At 57.1% G+C, this 17,516-nt stretch overlaps 1 protein-coding gene and 1 long non-coding RNA gene across 4 annotated transcripts; one reads left to right on the top strand and one right to left on the bottom strand.

Annotated features, from left to right (window-relative positions):
- Positions 1-21: 21 nt before the first annotated feature.
- On the bottom strand, positions 22-15,917 carry SPRYD3 (SPRY domain containing 3). 2 transcript variants are annotated; one of them, XM_072797811.1, is made up of 11 exons: positions 15,761-15,917; positions 13,012-13,158; positions 11,523-11,598; positions 10,883-11,007; positions 10,425-10,560; positions 9,392-9,577; positions 3,170-3,319; positions 2,733-2,790; positions 1,970-2,089; positions 1,710-1,882; positions 22-1,390 (listed from the first exon to the last, which is right to left on the bottom strand). In XM_072797811.1, exons 1-11 carry the CDS (start codon positions 15,781-15,783, stop codon positions 1,256-1,258), a joined length of 1,329 nt encoding a protein of 442 aa, XP_072653912.1. In that variant the 5' UTR covers positions 15,784-15,917; the 3' UTR covers positions 22-1,255. The 2 variants fall into 2 exon arrangements, with proteins under 2 accessions (XP_072653912.1, XP_072653913.1); XM_072797812.1 differs by lacking the exon at positions 1,970-2,089.
- Positions 4,095-12,355, top strand: LOC140617027 (uncharacterized). Of its 2 annotated transcripts, none has more exons than XR_012017303.1 (2): positions 4,095-4,542; positions 5,103-12,355. It is a non-coding gene; the product is annotated as an uncharacterized lncRNA (long non-coding RNA). The 2 variants fall into 2 exon arrangements; XR_012017304.1 differs by having other exon boundaries at positions 4,095-4,578.
- Positions 15,918-17,516: the final 1,599 nt, after the last annotated feature.

Here is a 17,516-nt window from a genome sequence, read left to right as displayed (position 1 = left end):
ACGCCCCTGTCCAGACTGTACTGATAAATACAGAAACTCCGTCTTTATTGGCTGTATAAACATCTCTGGGCTGTACATACATTTCATACATCGTAGCGGAGGGCCGAAGGGGGGACCCCAGCCACACAGCAGCTCACCCCCTTTCCCCAAGGCCCACCCACTCTGTGCAAACCAAGGCTAACAGCTCCCGCCCCCTTTTCCTCCCAGGAGAAGTCACTGTATGGGAAGGGGGTCGGGGTCAGGCGGCAGGAGACAGGAGGGCTTGGCTGGGGAGGACACATGTAAGTGCTAGAGTCAAACACTGAGGCAAAACAGGCAACTGGCACAGGCAGCAAGCTGGGGCCTGGGTGGGGTGGGGAACGGGGGCGAGGGGCCACACTGCCCTCTGGGCTCACGACCACGGCTCTGGGGCTCGGCCTCACCACGGCAGGAGAGACTGCTCTGGACTCTGCCTACAGCCCAGGGAACCAGAGATGGGGCGCCATGGGTAGCCCAAGGCTGGCCAGGAGGGAACGGGAGCCAAGGCCCAGCCCCCTCACCAAGCAGCCCCTCTCACTCCGTTAAACACACCACGGACACCCACCTAGGTGTGTATGGCTGCGGGGAGCCGGAGACCCAGATTCTCTGTGGGACTCTACGGCACCTGAGCAGGCGGCGAGGGAGCAAGCGGGCTGTCAGGGGAAGGAGCGGAGACCCCGGAGGAGCATTCCTGGGACAGCAGTCAGTGGAAAGAGAGGGAAGGCCCGAGAGAGCCCCCCTAGCCCAGCCAGGGGGGACGACAGCAGCAACTGGTCCACACGATGAGGACAAGGAACAAAAAAGAGAAGATGCAAAGAGAAATACTGTGATAAATAGGGGAGTGGGCAGTCTCTACTCCACCCTCTGCAAAGCCTCATGCCCAAATAGCAGCTGAGACGGGGCCCACTCCTCTCCACTTGCACGGCCCGTGGGGAAAAGCGGGTGCGGGAGTCCACCAGCCAAAGCAAGGGGGACCCACCAGTATAGCAACACCATCCTTTGGACCTGTTCCTTTCCAACCAGGGACTTAGGCCCAAGACTGACTGATGGTCAGGATGGCACAGGTCAGGAACGTGGGCACAGAGGGGCGTGGCGGGGACCTGTCCGAGAGAGGCAGAGGGGCTACGCACTCCCTGGGGCCTGCTGGGTAAGCAAACCCGGGGGGAGGCAGGAACTGGGCACCTGGTTCTGCAAAGGGTGAGGGAAAGGAGGCAGGGCAGGTCTAGGGGAGAAGCCCCTAGCCACTTAGGGGATGGAGATCCACTTTGACTTTCTCCCCACAGCTCAGCATCCCGATGGTGGGGAAGAAGCCCCCAGAAGGTACAACAGCATCCTTCTTCCCGATGATCTTGCCGTTCCGAGTGAAGAAAACCTGGGGGTGGAGGCAGGGCGAGGAGTGGAGCAGGCTGGCTCTGGCCCCCTCTGCTGATGCCACAGACACACAGGCGGGACCCCAGGGCACCCCCCCCTCCCAGGCCCTCCGAGGGGAGCCTCAGCGGGAAGTGGCCACTAGGGGGCGTCTGGAAACCAGGTCCCACGGCGGCCCAGGGGCACGTAGCTCCTCAGAGCAGCAGCCCCTGCCAGGGCTCCCCTCATCGGCGCGCTCTGGCTCCCGTCCTATCCCCCAAGGGGCAGGCCCCCCAGACCCAGGAACCCTAGTCCAACCCCCATCCCACACCCGCCCCACTCACCACCACCTTCTTGCCCTCATGCTCTTGCTCAATCTCTTCCCCATCTTCTTCCTCTTCCTCTTCCTCCTCTTCCTCTTCTCCCTCCTGGTGCAGGTACATGACATTGCGGACGTTCCGGACGGCACGGGCAGTGGGGGATAGGATCACTGTGTCACAGCTGTCATCACTGTCACCTAGGAGGCCGGGAAAACGTGAGCCCCTGTGGTGCTGCCCCCACCGTCGGCCCGACACGCCTGGCCGGCCACCCTCAACCCACTCACCCTCACTGTCCAGAATGTAGTCCCGGGGGAACATGATGCCACAACCCATGATGTCCCCTTTGTAACAGCGTGGCCCGAAGGGGTCCCCCACGCCACTGCCATGGAAGATCTTCCCATCATCTGTTGAAGGGAGGGGAGAAGAGGAGACTTGCACCCAAAGGAGGGGCTGATGCTCTGCCCCTGCACACAGAGAGGTCCCTGCTTCAAGCAGAATGCTGGCCTGCCTCCCTCTCTGCCCCACCCCCGGGGGTGGGGGGGTGTCAAGGTGAAACAAAAATGGAGACAGAAATAGGAAGAGGCCCCAGATTTAAAAAAGAGACACTCTGTTCAAGGGGCTGAGGGACAGACTCCCTCAGGGAGCTGGAGGGAGAGGGAGAGGGCTGAGGAAGGGACGGGGTGGCACCAGGAGCTCAGGGCAACTGCTTTCTAAAGAGAGCCCTAAAGGAAATCAAGCTGATCCAAAAAAAAAAAAAAAAGGCAGGATCTACAAGAAGGCGCAGAGGGAGCCAACTCAGAGGCCTGGAATGTCCAGTTTGGGCCCAGATCCCCCGCCCCTGTTCGGCTCCCCTGGCTTTTCAGGCTACGAGGAAAATCAGGAGAAAGCACTACCAGCCTGGGAAAGGGAGAGGAGACAGCAGCCGGGGAAAGTCTCCCCTGCCAGAGGCTGGAGGGGAGACCATCCGCGGGGGGTTGGGGGGTGTCAGGAACAGGCGTGTCTCTATGCCTCCACATACCCCGCAGCTCTAGGGCAGCCCCCACTCACCTGCATGATAAGCCACAGAGCCTCTGCTCCAGCCAGGGTGTCTGTTCTTGGGATAGTCCTGCACCAAGAAGGAAAAAGAAAACCTACGGTAGGTACCATGTGCGGAAAGAGGACAGGACAGAGGGCGTGTGAACCTTCAATCTTTTCAGACAGATGGCTGCTCACAACCCTGTGGCCTCCCACGCCTCTCGGGCACTAGAGAAGCCAGGGAAGCAGGGAGGGGGACGAGGGCACTTGGCTTTCCCAGCCAGGGCTGCAGGCCACCCCATCCCACCTTCAGGCCGACCTTCCATTGGGTCCTAGGTCATGGGGGGAGGGGGCTCTGTCCCAGGTTAAGACCCTCCCTCCACAGCCTGCCCACCTCCCCCCAACTTTCCCAAGAGCTTCGGGACCCCATCCCGCCAGCCCCGGAGCAGAGCAGCTCTACAAGTGCCCACCTTCCGGGCCAGCCCCAATGCGATGTAGCACTTCTCTCCAGGGTCCACGATCTCCACCTCAAAGTAGTGGCTACGGGTGCTCAGTGGGTGCCGCGCCTGGGCCAGCCCCACGTCGACGATGCTCTTGCCTTTGCCTAAGTACTCCAGCAGCTGCGGGGGGAGAGCCAAGGGCAGAATGACACCTGCCCCAGAAACCTGGTCCCAAGGCACTCAAGAGCAGCTTCCTGGGTCCAACAAAACCTCTCGCCAAAAGGGAAAGGATCCTAGAGGTGCATCGTGGGCCCCAATGTCCTAGGCAGGCATGGGAGAACGGGGCGCAGTGTGGGTAGCAAAGGTGGCAGCAGGGGCGGGAGGGCCGGGCCCCACAGCCACCTGCCACCTGAGCCGAAGACGCTCTCCTTGCCTCGGGAGAGAAGTGGGCAGCAGCGCAGCAACCAGGCGGCCAGGCACCAGTGGCCATGCTGGGGGCCTCTAGGCTCCGGCACCCCCTCCCTGAGCACCTGCTGGACAAGGCCTCCCCGGGGGCCCTGGGTGCAGAGAGGACCCCTGGAGGGGCCTAATGGGGACAAGGAGGGCACAGAGGGTAGGTGGCAGCTCCAGATGTCTGAGGAGCAGAGGAGAGCTCAGAAACCAACGTGCCTGGATGGGACTACCAGAATGCCTCAGGGCTGTTCTACTTGGCTTTGGACAGAGCTGGGCCGGGGGGCTGCCAAGGGGAGCCGGGGAACCCAGAACCACCGGCTCTACTCCTTTACCTAATGGCTCTACTCCTTTACCTAACGGACGGCAGCGGGACAAGACACGAAGGCAAGCCTTCCTGTTCACAGCCCCCCACAGCTCTCTCATACCACAGGGGTGGGGGGGCGGGGGCAGAGGGGAGGCGACTGATGGACTCTTGGGGCTCTTTGGTTCCACAATGGTCCTGCCTGGGCATGATGGGGCGGCAACCCCCAAGCTGGGCTGGGAGGATTTATTTATCAGTTGTCATGGTAACGGTGGGGTTCTGACTCAACCCCATCCCCTCTTGCCCCACCCTAGCATCACCTGGGAGTCCTTAATCCCTTTTTAATTAGCCAAACTGCCCCTCAAGACTTTACTCTACCCTCCAGCTCCTCCAGCCCCTCCAGCCCAGAAGAAAACACTGCCTGGGGACCTCCTCCACTTATCCCTGGCAAGCCTCTGGACCCTGGCCTCTCACCACCAAAGAACTCCTGCCTGAACAGGAAAGGAATTACGTTTGCCTGCACCAGCGTGGAAGCCTGTGTGTGTCTCCGGCAGACGCAGGGCCTCCATCCTCACCACTTTCTTCAGAGAGGAACCAGAAGGACTGGGTCCGTGCTCAGCCTTGGCTCCCCAGAGCACCACCACCCCAGGTCCATCCTCCCCTCCTCTCCAAAAGAGACCTGGAGGTGGGAACGGGGCGGGGCGGGGCGGGGGGGGGGGGGGGGGGCGGACGACAACCAGGGGAAAAGCCAGAGCTGCGTGGGCAACCTCCTACATCCACACTCAGGCTCTTTTTCAATTTCCTCCAGCCATGACCCTCTGTGTTTCGGGTTATGCTGGCCCTTGCATGTTTACGCCCCAGCCCAGGTGTCCTCCATTGGCTCACACTGCTTTCTTTCTGCAGAACGGGGTCCCTGGCAGGCCATCTTCTGACTTTCAGGGTGCTCATGAAGGCCCGTGTGGCTGGAATTCCCCTCACGGCCCCCTGTGTTCTCAGCTCAGCCTGGGTTCCTCCTCTGAGTCTCCCCACAAGCGGGAGGGGTGGCGCCTGGTGCACATTCACTGGCTTACACTCCACCCAGCAAGAGCAGCCCCCAGCCCACCCTCTCCGGCCAGCATTGCAGAACTGGGTGGGGGACCCCACAGCTGCCCTTGACCCACTCCATCCAACTGGCCTCAGTGTAGGAAACACAGTGTTCTCCACTCCCAGAGCCAAGAGCCAGCCGCTCCAGCTCCTGATCCTTGGGAAAAACCCGCCCAACCATCCCCTCGGCCTCAGCCCTGAGGAGGGCCGCCACTGCAGTCTTGTCTGTGGACAGGGTGGGGACGCTTCCTCCAGCTAAAAGGTCAGGAGGATGAAGCAGACGACGGTGCGACTCTGAAACCCACTCCCCAGCCGGCACAGTGCTCAGACAGGCAGATGGATGGACAGATGGACAGACAGCTGCCAGCTGGGAGGCCAGGTCCCTGCAAATGCTGCCCTCCACACGAGAGGGACACCCACCCCTCAGGGCAGAAGCTGCCGGAATTCTGCTCCTCCCTCAGCTGCTCTCCCCTCCTGCCCAGTGATGTCCCCCGAGTCCTCAGAGGAGTCATCCAGAGCTTTCTCAGCACTTCCGGGGGCAGGTGGGCACTGTGGGCTCCCCGACAGCCTGGCTCCAGTTCACTCCTCCCTCCTCAGACAGGGCTGTTGGCAACCGAGAGTGGACGGAGGTCAGCCCCGATCAGCCCGATCGGGGCCGCCGCAATCTCCACGCTGGTCCCTCAATCTGCGCCTCAGAAGCCTCAGTTGGAAAGACAATCACACAGTAACTCCTGTGACTTACGAGCCCCTTTGAGGAAGTGACTGGCTGCTTTAGGCCTCAGTTTCTTCACCAGTAAAAGAGGGTTACTACCACCCGCATTTCCAAACAGACTAAATGAAGTGCGGCAAGTGCCGGGGGTCATTACACGGCTGCCTTTCCCTAATCAGGAAGTGGGGTCTAGACCGGAACACACCAGCTCGCCAATGCTTAAATGCTTAACAGTCACCCCAAAGCTACAAAAGACCAGACGTGCCAATTGCAGAAGGAAACAGCCCTCCATCTCAGCCCTTACCTCCAACTACAATGGCTTCTGAGGCTCCCAGAACTGTCACCTTTCCCCCTAGGAGAGGAGCACGCCCCAGATTACTCTATCCCCTCCAAGCAGCAGTCCCCTCTTAGTGCTTCTCTGCAAACAATGCCCAGCCAACAATGCCCAGCGGATGGGTCCCCTACATGTTTGGTGGGGGGAGGGGCGCCCTTTCCTTGGGGCTCTCAAGCCCCCCTGACTCCTGCGCCTCCCTCCCCACACCCACAAAGCCTTGGGAGGCCAGACAGGTGGACTGGAGGGCACAGAGCTGAGGCTGCAGAGGCAAGTGCAAAGAGCCTCCTGCACTCCAACCCCCACCTGGTACCAACAGCACCACCCCAGCCTCCTCTCTCCCGCTGGTACCCGCCCTCCTCCTCTTGCCAGCAAAGACCCTAATCCCTCTTGACAGGAGCAAGGCTCAGTGCCCTGAGGCCTAGAAGCAGCTGAAGCAGGAACCCAGAACGTGCTCCCCACCAGCCAGCTCAGGCCCCAACACGGTCTCCTCCTGGCTTGGATCCGGGAGGACCCCTGGAGGGTGGGGCCTCAATCACCCCTCTTTGTGTACCAAAGCTGTTGCCCCGTCACTAAGGAGTTGTCAGAGGAGCTATGTGCATGAAACAAAGACAGAATGAGCCTAATCCCCCAGCTTTACCTCCTGCCCCCCACCCTCCACACATGACCTCACTTTGCAAGGCCTGGGGGCAGGGATGAGGTGAGGAGCAACACCCCCATCCCTAAGCAAACACAGCAGCAATTCTTCAACACCCTCATAGCTCTGCAAAGGTGGGGGGACTCTAGGAGGGGAAACTGAGGCCATAGGACATAGGGGCAAGACTTCCATTCAAGAAGAGCCAGGTCTGTCTGTATAAAAACAACAATTGAAGCTAGGTAGTGGGTAGATGATGGATGCTCACTGTATCATTTCTTCAACTTTTCGGTACATAAGAAATTGTTCATAATTTAATGTCAGAACCAAAAAAACGGGGGTCAGGAACTTGCTCTTTGTGGGAAGAACCAGTGAGAAAGGAAGGGAGAAGAGATAACTGAGATTCCAAACTGAGAGAGAGGCCCAGGAGGCAAAGGGTCCCATGGCAGCCCAATAAACTCACCTAGAAGGGCTGTGGCTAAGGGAACCGGTCAGGAGACTCACAGGGAAAGTAGGAACTTAATCCTGGGAACTCCAGATCCATCTTATAAGAAGGGCCAGGAGGAGAGATGACAGGCTACAGAAGGGGGGCTGGGGAGAAGGACACAGCACGTATCTGGTAGTGAGTGGACAGGGCAAGGGCAAAGGATCAAAGAATGAATATCCAGGCTTGGTTTTGCTGCTAATTCACTGTTTGACGTTTGAACAAGTCTTTTCACTTCTGTTTGGGGCTGTTTTTTCATCGGCTGCACCAGAAGAGATCTGGGAACAAAAGGGCTGTCACAATGACTATGAGAGGTTGCTCTAAGTCATCCTGGGTCTGGGCGCCAGGGATGCTAAACATCTTGCACGTCAAGTAACGGTCTCCAGCTCCATGCTGGGAAGCCCTGGACTAGATGGCATCAGAGTTTCTCCCAAACCATTAATGTTCTAAAGGACATTCTACTGGAAACGTCACCCAAGACGGTAGAAACAGGCTCCAACCAACAACAGAGGTCTGAGGCCCCAGGGAAAGGCTCCCCACAGAGCGGACAGGAAAACAGGAAGAGCAAAGAGAAGAAACAGCTGAGCTAGACATCTTTAGAAATGGGAGGCACACGCATGGCCCAAATGACCTCTCCCAGGCTCCTCCAGGAAACACAACTCTGGTGGCTGGATCAGAAACACAGTGGATGGTCAGAAGCGACAAGAGGGCGCAGGGCAAGAGACAAGTGGGGATGGAGGAAACTGGGTAAGTCACTCTCATTTGGAAGATGGGGTAGTTGGCAAGAGGAGACAACAGGCATACAAGCCTCAAGAGGCTCACGCCCAGTCTCTTCCCCAGAGGACCAGGCGCTCAGGGAACAGTGTGCCCACCCTGCCACCTGTCCCAAGCTGGGGTGAGGGTCTGAGAGAAGAGCCAAACGTCACAGCTTACGTCTAAGAAAGAAAAAAATTATCCAATGTGTGACCTAAGGGCATTGGGGGAGGGCAGAGAGGAAGGAAAGCTATTTTTAAACGTCTACAGGATCCTACATCAATTAGAAAAGATTGCCTGGGAGGAGCTGGGGGCAGAGTGGGGACAGGTCCAGGCAGGGAAAGGATGCCAGGAAAACACTCTTGAGGAGAGGTCAGGGATGAGAGCTGGAACACCGCCCTGGCTCAGTCCCAAATTCAACTCTGTAGATGTTGTCAAATGATGGTAGAAGGGGGAAAAGAAAGGAGAGAGATGAGGGTCAGGGAGTGGGCATATGAAGCCCCCGGCTTACAGCCATCCCGTCCTCAGACTCCAGTGCCAGAGGGGGTGCAGAGTGTCAGAAGCAGCAGGAGGGCACATGGTCCATCTTCCCTAAGTCTGACTCACCTCAAACTCCAGAATGGGGGGAGCCTGGCTCATAATCTACTCCCACCCCCCACTGTTTCTGTTTTGCTATCAAAGACTGAGTTGAAAACAGCCTGGGTTGGGGTGAGAAGGCCAGAGGGTGGAGAAAAAGGTTGAGCCGGAGCAGGAGGGCAGCACAGGGACAATTCCAAGTGGGAGGTCCGAGCAGCCCACCAGAGGTCAGGGCCAGCACCCTGACTCAGCATCCACTCACACCCAACCCAGGACAAGGCATAGAGGGTAGATGTGAAGAATTTCCCTCTCCCGAGGTCCATTTGCTCCCCCAAGAAAGTTTCAAATCCAGGGAGAGACCAAAGCAGGTAGGATGGGAAGATGTATAAAAAAGCAAGCTTTGGAGAGTCAAGGATTCTCATGGAATCTTCCTCTGCCTTTATTCTCGTCTATTAAAATGTAGGGATAGACAGAAGACACTGACATTTACACTGACTCCAAACGGATCTCACTTGGTGGCTGGAACAGAAACACAGTGGGTTTGGGGTAGGAGTAGGACTTGTGACCACACATGCCCCACAGCACAGTGAATGGACAGCTCCAAAGGCACGTGTGCAGAGGGCAGCAGAGGGTACCCGATGCAGAAGGAAGCAAAGAAGGCAAAAGAGAACTTACTGCTGTTCTGAGAGCAAAGCAACTCACCTGAGCTCTCAGGGACAGGGAAGGGAAGGAGACAACCAGCACTAAGGAGAACACAGATCTGGATTCTAAGAATCATGTCAAGGCCCCTGATACCCATTTCCCAAGACCCTGCAAGAAACACCACCTTGCTCCCCATTCTAAGCAATTCAGACACGCGTATATGGCCCGGGGGGTGCGGCCCAGCCCTCCCTGGCAATGACCACCGCATCCCATGCTTCTCACTTACAGTTCCGCAGACTCTGACATCATGCAGCCGGCCCCACTCGTCCTCGTAACTGTCCACCATCATGACGCTGTCATCCTCGCGGCCCAGCTCAGCATTGAGGTGCAGCCGCACCTCCTCACCCAGAGAGTGCATGCCCACTGCTGGGAACAGTCCATCTGGGGACATGGGCATGATGGTGGAGCCCACCTGGAGTGGAGGGAGGAAGGGAAAGAGAGAGCTGCCGCCAGGCTCCCTTTTCCATAGCTCACCTGATTCTCTCCAGGGTACTTTCGAGATGATGCAACAAATAAGACAGACAGAAAAACAAAAGTACAGAAAAGTTGGAAAAGTTGCTAAGGACTCCTGGCCAAGCAAGGTATCCACAGAGCTAGATGGCAAATGCAAGTCTCTTGACTTACTGCCAAATAGTTTCGGTACATGTGAGTGTGTTCTGGAGCAGGTTAGTGAGGAGGCATGGATCCTATGGAGGGACAACCTCGTGGCCAAGGCCTGGGACAGCGATCCTCCCAGGGTGGGAGAGGGAGCTGGGTAGGAGAAGTAAAGAGCTAGGGGGCTCTCTCTCTCTCCTACTTGCTCTTACCCATCTCTTCATCACTACTAGCCTCTCTCTGAAGCAGGAAGGAAAGAACAAGTGAAACAAAAGAACACACAGAGGGGCATATCCTCACATCTTCCAGTCAAAGCTCCAAAGAGGACCTCTAGCTTATGCATCCAGGCTGTAACTTCTCCCTCTCTTTCTGCTCAAAACCTTCCCCTAAATCACCTGATCCTTTCCCCAACAATCTCTGCTCACCCTCCACTGCACAAACCTACCCCTCTGCATCTATCCTCTAGGCTAATGTCCCAGCATCCCTGGGCAGGGGCGGTGTCTTCTCCAAATGCAGACTTCAGGAGAAGCTCAAGATGGCCTGAAGGAGATGGGAATTCAGCCTCGGGGTCCCTGGGCAAGCCCCAACCAGTAGATCATTTGCATACCCACAATTCTTCGGATGGCTTCAAGCCCCTCAAATCCCACCCAGAATTTCCCACTCACCCGCTTCCCATTTTTGGTGAAGAAGATCTGAGCAGTCTGCACATCAAAGGACACAGGCTCAATGCCACAACCAATCCGGTCCCCAGAGTTGCACTTTGACCCAAACTGGCGGCCTTTGGCTCGGCCGTTGTACAGCCTGTGGACAGAGCAGCACAGACACAGGACCTAAGCCTGGCCTCCCAACTTCTCCACGGCACAAACCCCTGGGGCCTACCTTGCTGCTCCCAGTCACTCTGCGATGGCATCTACTTGTGTCCACACATGAGCTCCACCCGCCCCTCTAAGTCCAAGAACCTCCAAGTCTAGCTATTAGGCCACCTTCCCATCCTGATCAGAAAAGTCCACGAAAACATGCCAAGATAGGTGACGGAATGGCAGAAGCAATCCAGGGCAGTCCTTGGTATCTAAAGTTCCCGAATCCATAGGAAAGGGGTCAGGTTCCACAAGAGGCAACTCACTTGCCATCATCAGCATGGTAGGCTACAGAGTCAGGCAACCAGCCAGGCTGGTGATCCAGGCTGTAGTACTGAGGGACCAGCCCCACAGCAATGGTGCCCCGGACCCCGCTGTCCACAATCGACACCTGGAGGAAGGAGAGCAGGGCACAGTTAGCAGGTACCAGAAATGCAATGAATTGCTGGGGGTGCTGGGGAAGGGGAGCAGACATCAAAGACTCAAAGAGGCTCAAAGAGACGAAAGACATGCGGATTGGAGAAAAGACAGGGCACTCTGAACTGGGAAGACTAGGGCCCTACTTTATCATGATTACTCAGAAAATCATTTCCAAATCATGGGAAAAGATAGGACATGGAGCAGAGGCTGGGCTTGGGTTAGCAGGTGGGAAAGGACATGGGTCAGAGCCTGAGATACGGGTCAAAGCTACTACCTAGCTGAGGGGCAGGAGAGCAGAAGGACCAGGGTGACAGGACTAGGGCACCTATCTCTCATCTGAGACGCCTTGCTATCCTCTGCCCTTTTCTCAGCTAAAAAGACAGCCCAGAGGGAAAATTAAAAGGATCAGATCAAGAATCTAATAAAAGAGCTCCCTGGAGCTTAACATGCTCACCCCCTGCTCTGCCCACCCACTGCCTTGATCACCTCAAAATAATTGCTGTCCTTGGTCAGAGGTCGAGAAGCCACGTAGCAGCCAACTTCCCCGGAGTTTCCATGGTAACTGATGGAGGAATGAGGGCGGAGTTCCATTAGCAGCCTAGCCCAGGAGTTGGGGGGAGGGCCTCAGATCCCCACCCTCCCAACCCCACAAGGGCCAACACAGAGGAGAATCCATCAGGTCACACTTCAGGACATCTGCACAGACACCAGAACAAGATACTTGAGGTCACCTACCCCTCCTGCTGCCTCCAGCCAGGGTCCAACCCACACCAGACAAACACAAGCCCAGCTCTTTCATTTCCAGGGGGAAGAGAACTAAGCAGAGCCTCGCTTAGTTGCCTAATAGGGGGTCTCACAACCCTGTCTAACCTCAATCCCTCATGCTGCAGCTTCGGCCCTTTCCCTCTGGCTCTGGCCTCAGTGGAGCTGAAGAGCCGCGAGTCTTTATCCTCTGTACCAAAGCCCTTCATAGACTGGAAGATGGTTATTTGGTCCCCACGCCTCAGCTTTCTTGTCTCCGGGCTAAAAAGCACTACTTCTTCCCCGGTTCAGGGACAACTTTGAGAGAGAAGCAGGCTCAGGAGGAGTCAGGAAAGGGGTCAAGTCAGAAAACAAAGAGAAAACAGGAGATCCCCGGGTGGCTCAGCAGTTTAGTGCTGCCTTAGGCCCAGGGTGTGATCCTGGAGACCCAGGATCAAGTCCCACATCGGGCTCCCTGCATGGAGCCTGCTTCTCCCTCTGCCTGTGTCTCTGCCTCTCTCTCTCTCTGTGTCTCTCATGAATAAATAAATAAAATCTTAAAAAAAAAAAAAAAAAAAGGGAAAACACACACACACACACACACACACACACACAGCACAGGGCTGGAAAGTGGTGGGCAGGATGTACTACAGAACCATCCTTCCCAAAACAGGAAATCCACTGCCTCTGAATCCACGGCCACTCTCCATTGGACCCAACCCGACACGCAGGCTGAGGAGACACAGACACCCCACACGCCCCTGGAGTCCTCTCTTCCCCACAAGGCACTTGGGCAACTCGAGACGCCAGCGGCTTCCTACCTCTGACGTGAGTGCTTGCAACACAGACCAGAACACAGTGACCCAGAGAAACAGGCAGAAGGGGGCATGGGGTGTAGCCGCACACACTGCTCCACTCAGAAAGGCCTCCAGGGTCAAAGGCCCTCCCGGTACAGTGCAGACAGTCTTCTGCTTCAGAAAAAGCCCTTTTCATCTCTAAGACCTGGCAAAAATGGGGATCCCCGGTGGCTCAGCGGTTTAGCATCTGCCTTCGGCCCAGGGCGTGATCCTGGGGTCCCGGGACCGAGTCCCCCGTCAGGCTCCCTGCATGGAGCCTGCTTGTCCCTCCTGTGTCTCTGCCTCTCTCTGTGTCTCTCGTGAATAAATAAATAAAACCTCAAAATAATAAGATCTGGCAAAGCAAGGAAAATGTGGAAGCACTCCCCTAAACTCACCTCAAAGTGTCTCCATCTACAAGAATGTGCTTGAACCTCTCCTGGTATCGGAAAGCTCGGACCTCTCGAATCTCCCGGATCCTCCGGCGCCAGTTCAGAAACCGGTAGTGCAGGTTGAGGTCATCCATCTTGTTCATGAGAACAAACCTGTCACGGAAAGAAGGGGACTGAGAAGGAAGTGGGGCCCCGAGCAAAGCACCTCAGCCTGTTTGACCCAGAATGTGGAGAGGGCACTGGACGGATGCGAAGCCAGCCCATGATCCCCATCCTCATTCTTCCACTCAGCAAACGTTTACTGAGCTCCTACTACGTGCTCTGTTCCTGGTGCAAGGGGTATGGCTGTGAACAAGATGGGTGGAATCCAGGCAGCCCGGGTGGCCCAGTAGTTTAGCGCCGCCTTCGGCCCTGGGCCTGATCCTGGAGACCCGGGATCGAGTCCCACATCAGGCTCCCTGCATGGAGCCTGCTTCTCCCTCTGCCTGTGTCTCTGCCTCTCTCTCTGTGTCTCTCATGAATAAATAAATAAAATCTTTAAAAAAAAAAAAAAAGATGAGTGGAACCCGTGCTCAGCACTTCCAGTCTGGTCAGGGAGACACGACAGGTAAGACGTGGACCCAACAGCGCCAGACACTGGAGGACACAGCCGCGTGGTGTCACACAGAATAATGAGTCAAACTCTAAAAACGACTTTGGATACAGTGGACAGAGGAAACCTCTCTAAGCTGACATCTGAGTTGAGATGAGAAGAGGCCCAAGAAACAGTATTTCAGACAGAGGGGACGGCCGGCAGTTGAGTCCTGGGGCAGAAGGGGGCAGGCATGGCAGAGGAACAGACAGGCCAAGGTGGCTAGTCCGTAGGGAATATCCAAGAAGAGGACGGGAAGAAGGCAGGGGCCAGCAGGAGGCTCTAGGAGGCCCCATGGGCCACGCTAAGGAATCTGGATCTTATCCCAAGTGGGCTGGGCAACCTCCGGAGGGCTTTAAGCAAGGAAATGATAGGATTTCAAGGTTCAAAAAATAAAAAATAAAAATAAATAAAAATAAATAAAAGAATTTCAAGGTTCATCGGGTTGTTCAGGTCATTCAGGTGGCTGGCTCCGAACTGATCATAAGAGAAGCAAGACCCCAAGGGGCAACCAATTCGGCAGGCGGTTGCTGCAGCAGCTCCATGAAGCCACGGCATCCACGGGGATGGAAGCAGTGAAGGCGGAGAGGAGGGCGGTGGAAGAGGACCGGGGGAGTTGAAGCCACCTGTGAAGCTGATGGATGCATGGATGGATGGATGGATGGATTTTATGAATGAATGAATAAATGATTTTTTTTTATTTTTATTTATTTATGATAGTCACACACAGAGAGAGAGAGAGAGAGGCAGAGACACAGGCAGAGGGAGAAGCAGGCTCCATGCACCGGGAGCCCGACGTGGGATTCGATCCCGGGTCTCCAGGATTGCGCCCTGGGCCAAAGGCAGGCGCCAAACCGCTGCGCCACCCAGGGATCCCTGAATGAATGATTTTTTTTTTTTTTTCCTGGAAGCCAAAAGTGAGCAAAAACGGGAGGTACGAATGAATGACTGAGTCAATGAGAGAGTGAGTGAATGAATGAATGAAATTTTCCTGGAAGCCGAAAGTGAGGAAAACGGGAGGTACGAACGAATGAGTGAGTCAATGAATGAATGAATGAATTTTTCCTGGAAGCCGAAAGTGAGGAAAACGGGAGGAACAAACGAGTGAGTGAGTGAGTGAGTGAATGAATGAATGAATGAATGAATTTTTCCTGGAAGCCGAAAGTGAGGAAAACGGGAGATACGAACGAATGAGTGAGTCAATGAATGAATGAATGAATTTTTCCTGGAAGCCGAAAGTGAGGAAAACGGGAGGAACAAACGAGTGAGTGAGTGAGTGAGTGAGTGAATGAATGAATGAATGAATGAATTTTTCCTGGAAGCCGAAAGTGAGGAAAACGGGAGATACGAACGAATGAGTGAGTCAATGAATGAATGAATGAATTTTTCCTGGAAGCCGAAAGTGAGGAAAACGGGAGGAACAAACGAGTGAGTGAGTGAGTGAGTGAATGAATGAATGAATGAATGAATTTTTCCTGGAAGCCGAAAGTGAGGAAAACGGGAGGAACAAACGAGTGAGTGAGTGAGTGAGTGAATGAATGAATGAATGAATGAATTTTTCCTGGAAGCCGAAAGTGAGGAAAACGGGAGGTACGAACGAATGAGTGAGTCAATGAATGAATGAATGAATTTTTCCTGGAAGCCGAAAGTGAGGAAAACGGGAGGAACGAACGAGTGAATGAATGAATGAATGAATGAATTTTTCCCGGAAGCCAAAAGTGAGGAAAACGGGCGGTCCTCTTCCTGTCGCCCAAGCCCCGGGCAGCCGGGGCCGCGCCCCACAGCGCCCGTCAGCCGCCCCGCGGCCGCCGCCGCCACCACGCGGCCCGGAGGGGTGGGCTCCGGGGGCCGCCAGCGGCGCCCCACACCCGCGTCCGGCCGCCCGGAGCCGCCCCGCGCCCCGCCTCCCGCCTCAGGCCCCGGGGACACCGAGACCCGGGGCCGGCGTCCGGCTCGTCAGGGCGTCCGCGCGGCGTCCCGGGCCCGGCGCCCGGCCGGCGAGGGTCCTGAGGCGGGAAGCCCCGAGACCGCGGCGCAGGCCCCGCCCCGGACCCCCCGGCGCCCCCGCCTCCGGCTCCGGGGACACCCGAGGCCTCCGGGACCCCGCCCCCGATCCCCGCCTACCGGGGCCGCCGCGTCCTCCTCATCCATAGGCCTCTGAGCGCCTCGCACTAGCTGCTCGGCCGCCGCCACCACACACATCCGGGTCCCCGCCCTTCCTACGCTCCCCGAGGCCCGCCCCCCCGGGCCGGCCAATCCGCAGCGGCGCAGCGCGACCGGCACCCGCAGCAGCCAATCGGAGGCCGCGGGCGGGGTCGGGCGCGGCCCGCGGAGCCGGGCGCCAGCGCGGGGCAGGGGCCGGCGAGGCCGGGTTCGGAGGCTGGGAGGCGGCGACGTGGCGGCGCGGACGGCGCGCTGGGCGGTCACGGGGCGGCTGCCGCGCGGCGCCGGAGGGCAGCCCCGGGGAGCGCCCCGACGGCCCAGCAGCGCCGGGCGGCCTGCCCCGCCCGCGAGGACCCCGAGGCCGGCCGCCGCCCGGGCCCCGCGGAGCACGTGCTGCCCGCGCTGCACACGCCCCGTGCCGAGGCGGGGACGACGGCCCGGGGGACGGGGCCAAGGACGCCGCGCGGCGCCGACGCCCTGGCCGCGACCCCGGGGCCCCTAGGGAGGGCCTCGTCCCCGCAGCCTCTCGTCCCGCGGTCTCCCCCTCCGCACTTCTCTTACTTTCTCACCGCCCTTCGTTGTTTGGAGGCCGCCTCGGCGGCGCGGTCTGCCCCTGCTCGCCCGCGGCCGCCTGCACGCCCTGGGCCCCGACGGCAGCCCCTCGGCGTCGTGCAAACAAGCGCGGGGACTGAACGCACGCGGGAAACTGCGGAAGCCGCATTAGGGCCTCACTTCCGTGCGCCTGAGCTCGACCCCTCAACCAGAATCTTGAGGGCAGCCCTGGGGGCTCAGCGGCTTAGCGCCGCCTTCAGCCCAGGGCGTGACCCCGGGTCCCGGGATCGAGTCCAACGTCGGGCTCCCTGCATGGAGCCTGCTCCTCCCTCTCTGCCTCTCTCTCTCTCTCCCTGTGTCTCTCATGAATAAATAAACAAATAAAACGTTTAAAAATAAATAAATAAAATAAACAAGAATCTTTTTTTTAAATTTTTTTTAATTTTTATTTATTTATGATAGTCACAGAGAGAGAGAGAGAGAGAGAGAGAGGCAGAGACACAGGCAGAGGGAGAAGCAGGCTCCATGCACCGGGAGCCTGACGTGGGATTCGATCCCGGGTCTCCAGGATCGCGCCCTGGGCCAAAGGCAGGCGCCAAACCACTGCGCCACCCAGGGATCCCAATAAACAAGAATCTTGAACCGTGTGGTCTCTAGGCTCCCATCCACCCCCTGGATGACATGAATCCCCCGACTCATCTCCTGCGTCCTTCATTGCTACTCTTTGACCTCCTCTTCCCGAATTACGAGAACACCCCAAGCCTCAGCTCAGCTCTTCCCAAAGGCAGCCAAAAAGCAACTCCCAGAGTCAGGCCAAGGCTACTCCCAGAGTCCCAGCCATCCCACGTAGGCTCTCCTGGCTCCCTCCAGAACCCAGCTAGCTAGTTAGGGCACGGAATGTGCAGAGGCAGAAGAAGGTGTTCCCAACATGTTACTGATGGTTGGTGATTCCACTCAACCTTTCCTCATCTTCAGGTTCCAGATGCAGGGCCTCGGCCCTTTGGGTGAATCCTCAATCTGTTGGCGTTCTCGGGATTTAATTGGCAATTTGTGCTTGGTATCTAAATCCATTTGACTAAACGTTATTGGGATATAATTGACATGCAATAAGCCCCGCATATTTAAGGTGTACAGTTTGGTGAGTTAGGTATACACCCGCGAAAAC

Source organism: Canis lupus, chromosome 25 (assembly GCF_048164855.1).
Source record: "Canis lupus baileyi chromosome 25, mCanLup2.hap1, whole genome shotgun sequence".
NCBI classification, from domain to species: Eukaryota; Metazoa; Chordata; class Mammalia; order Carnivora; family Canidae; genus Canis; species Canis lupus.
Note: the sequence above shows the minus strand (reverse complement) of the source record. Positions and strands in the feature narration are given on the sequence as shown.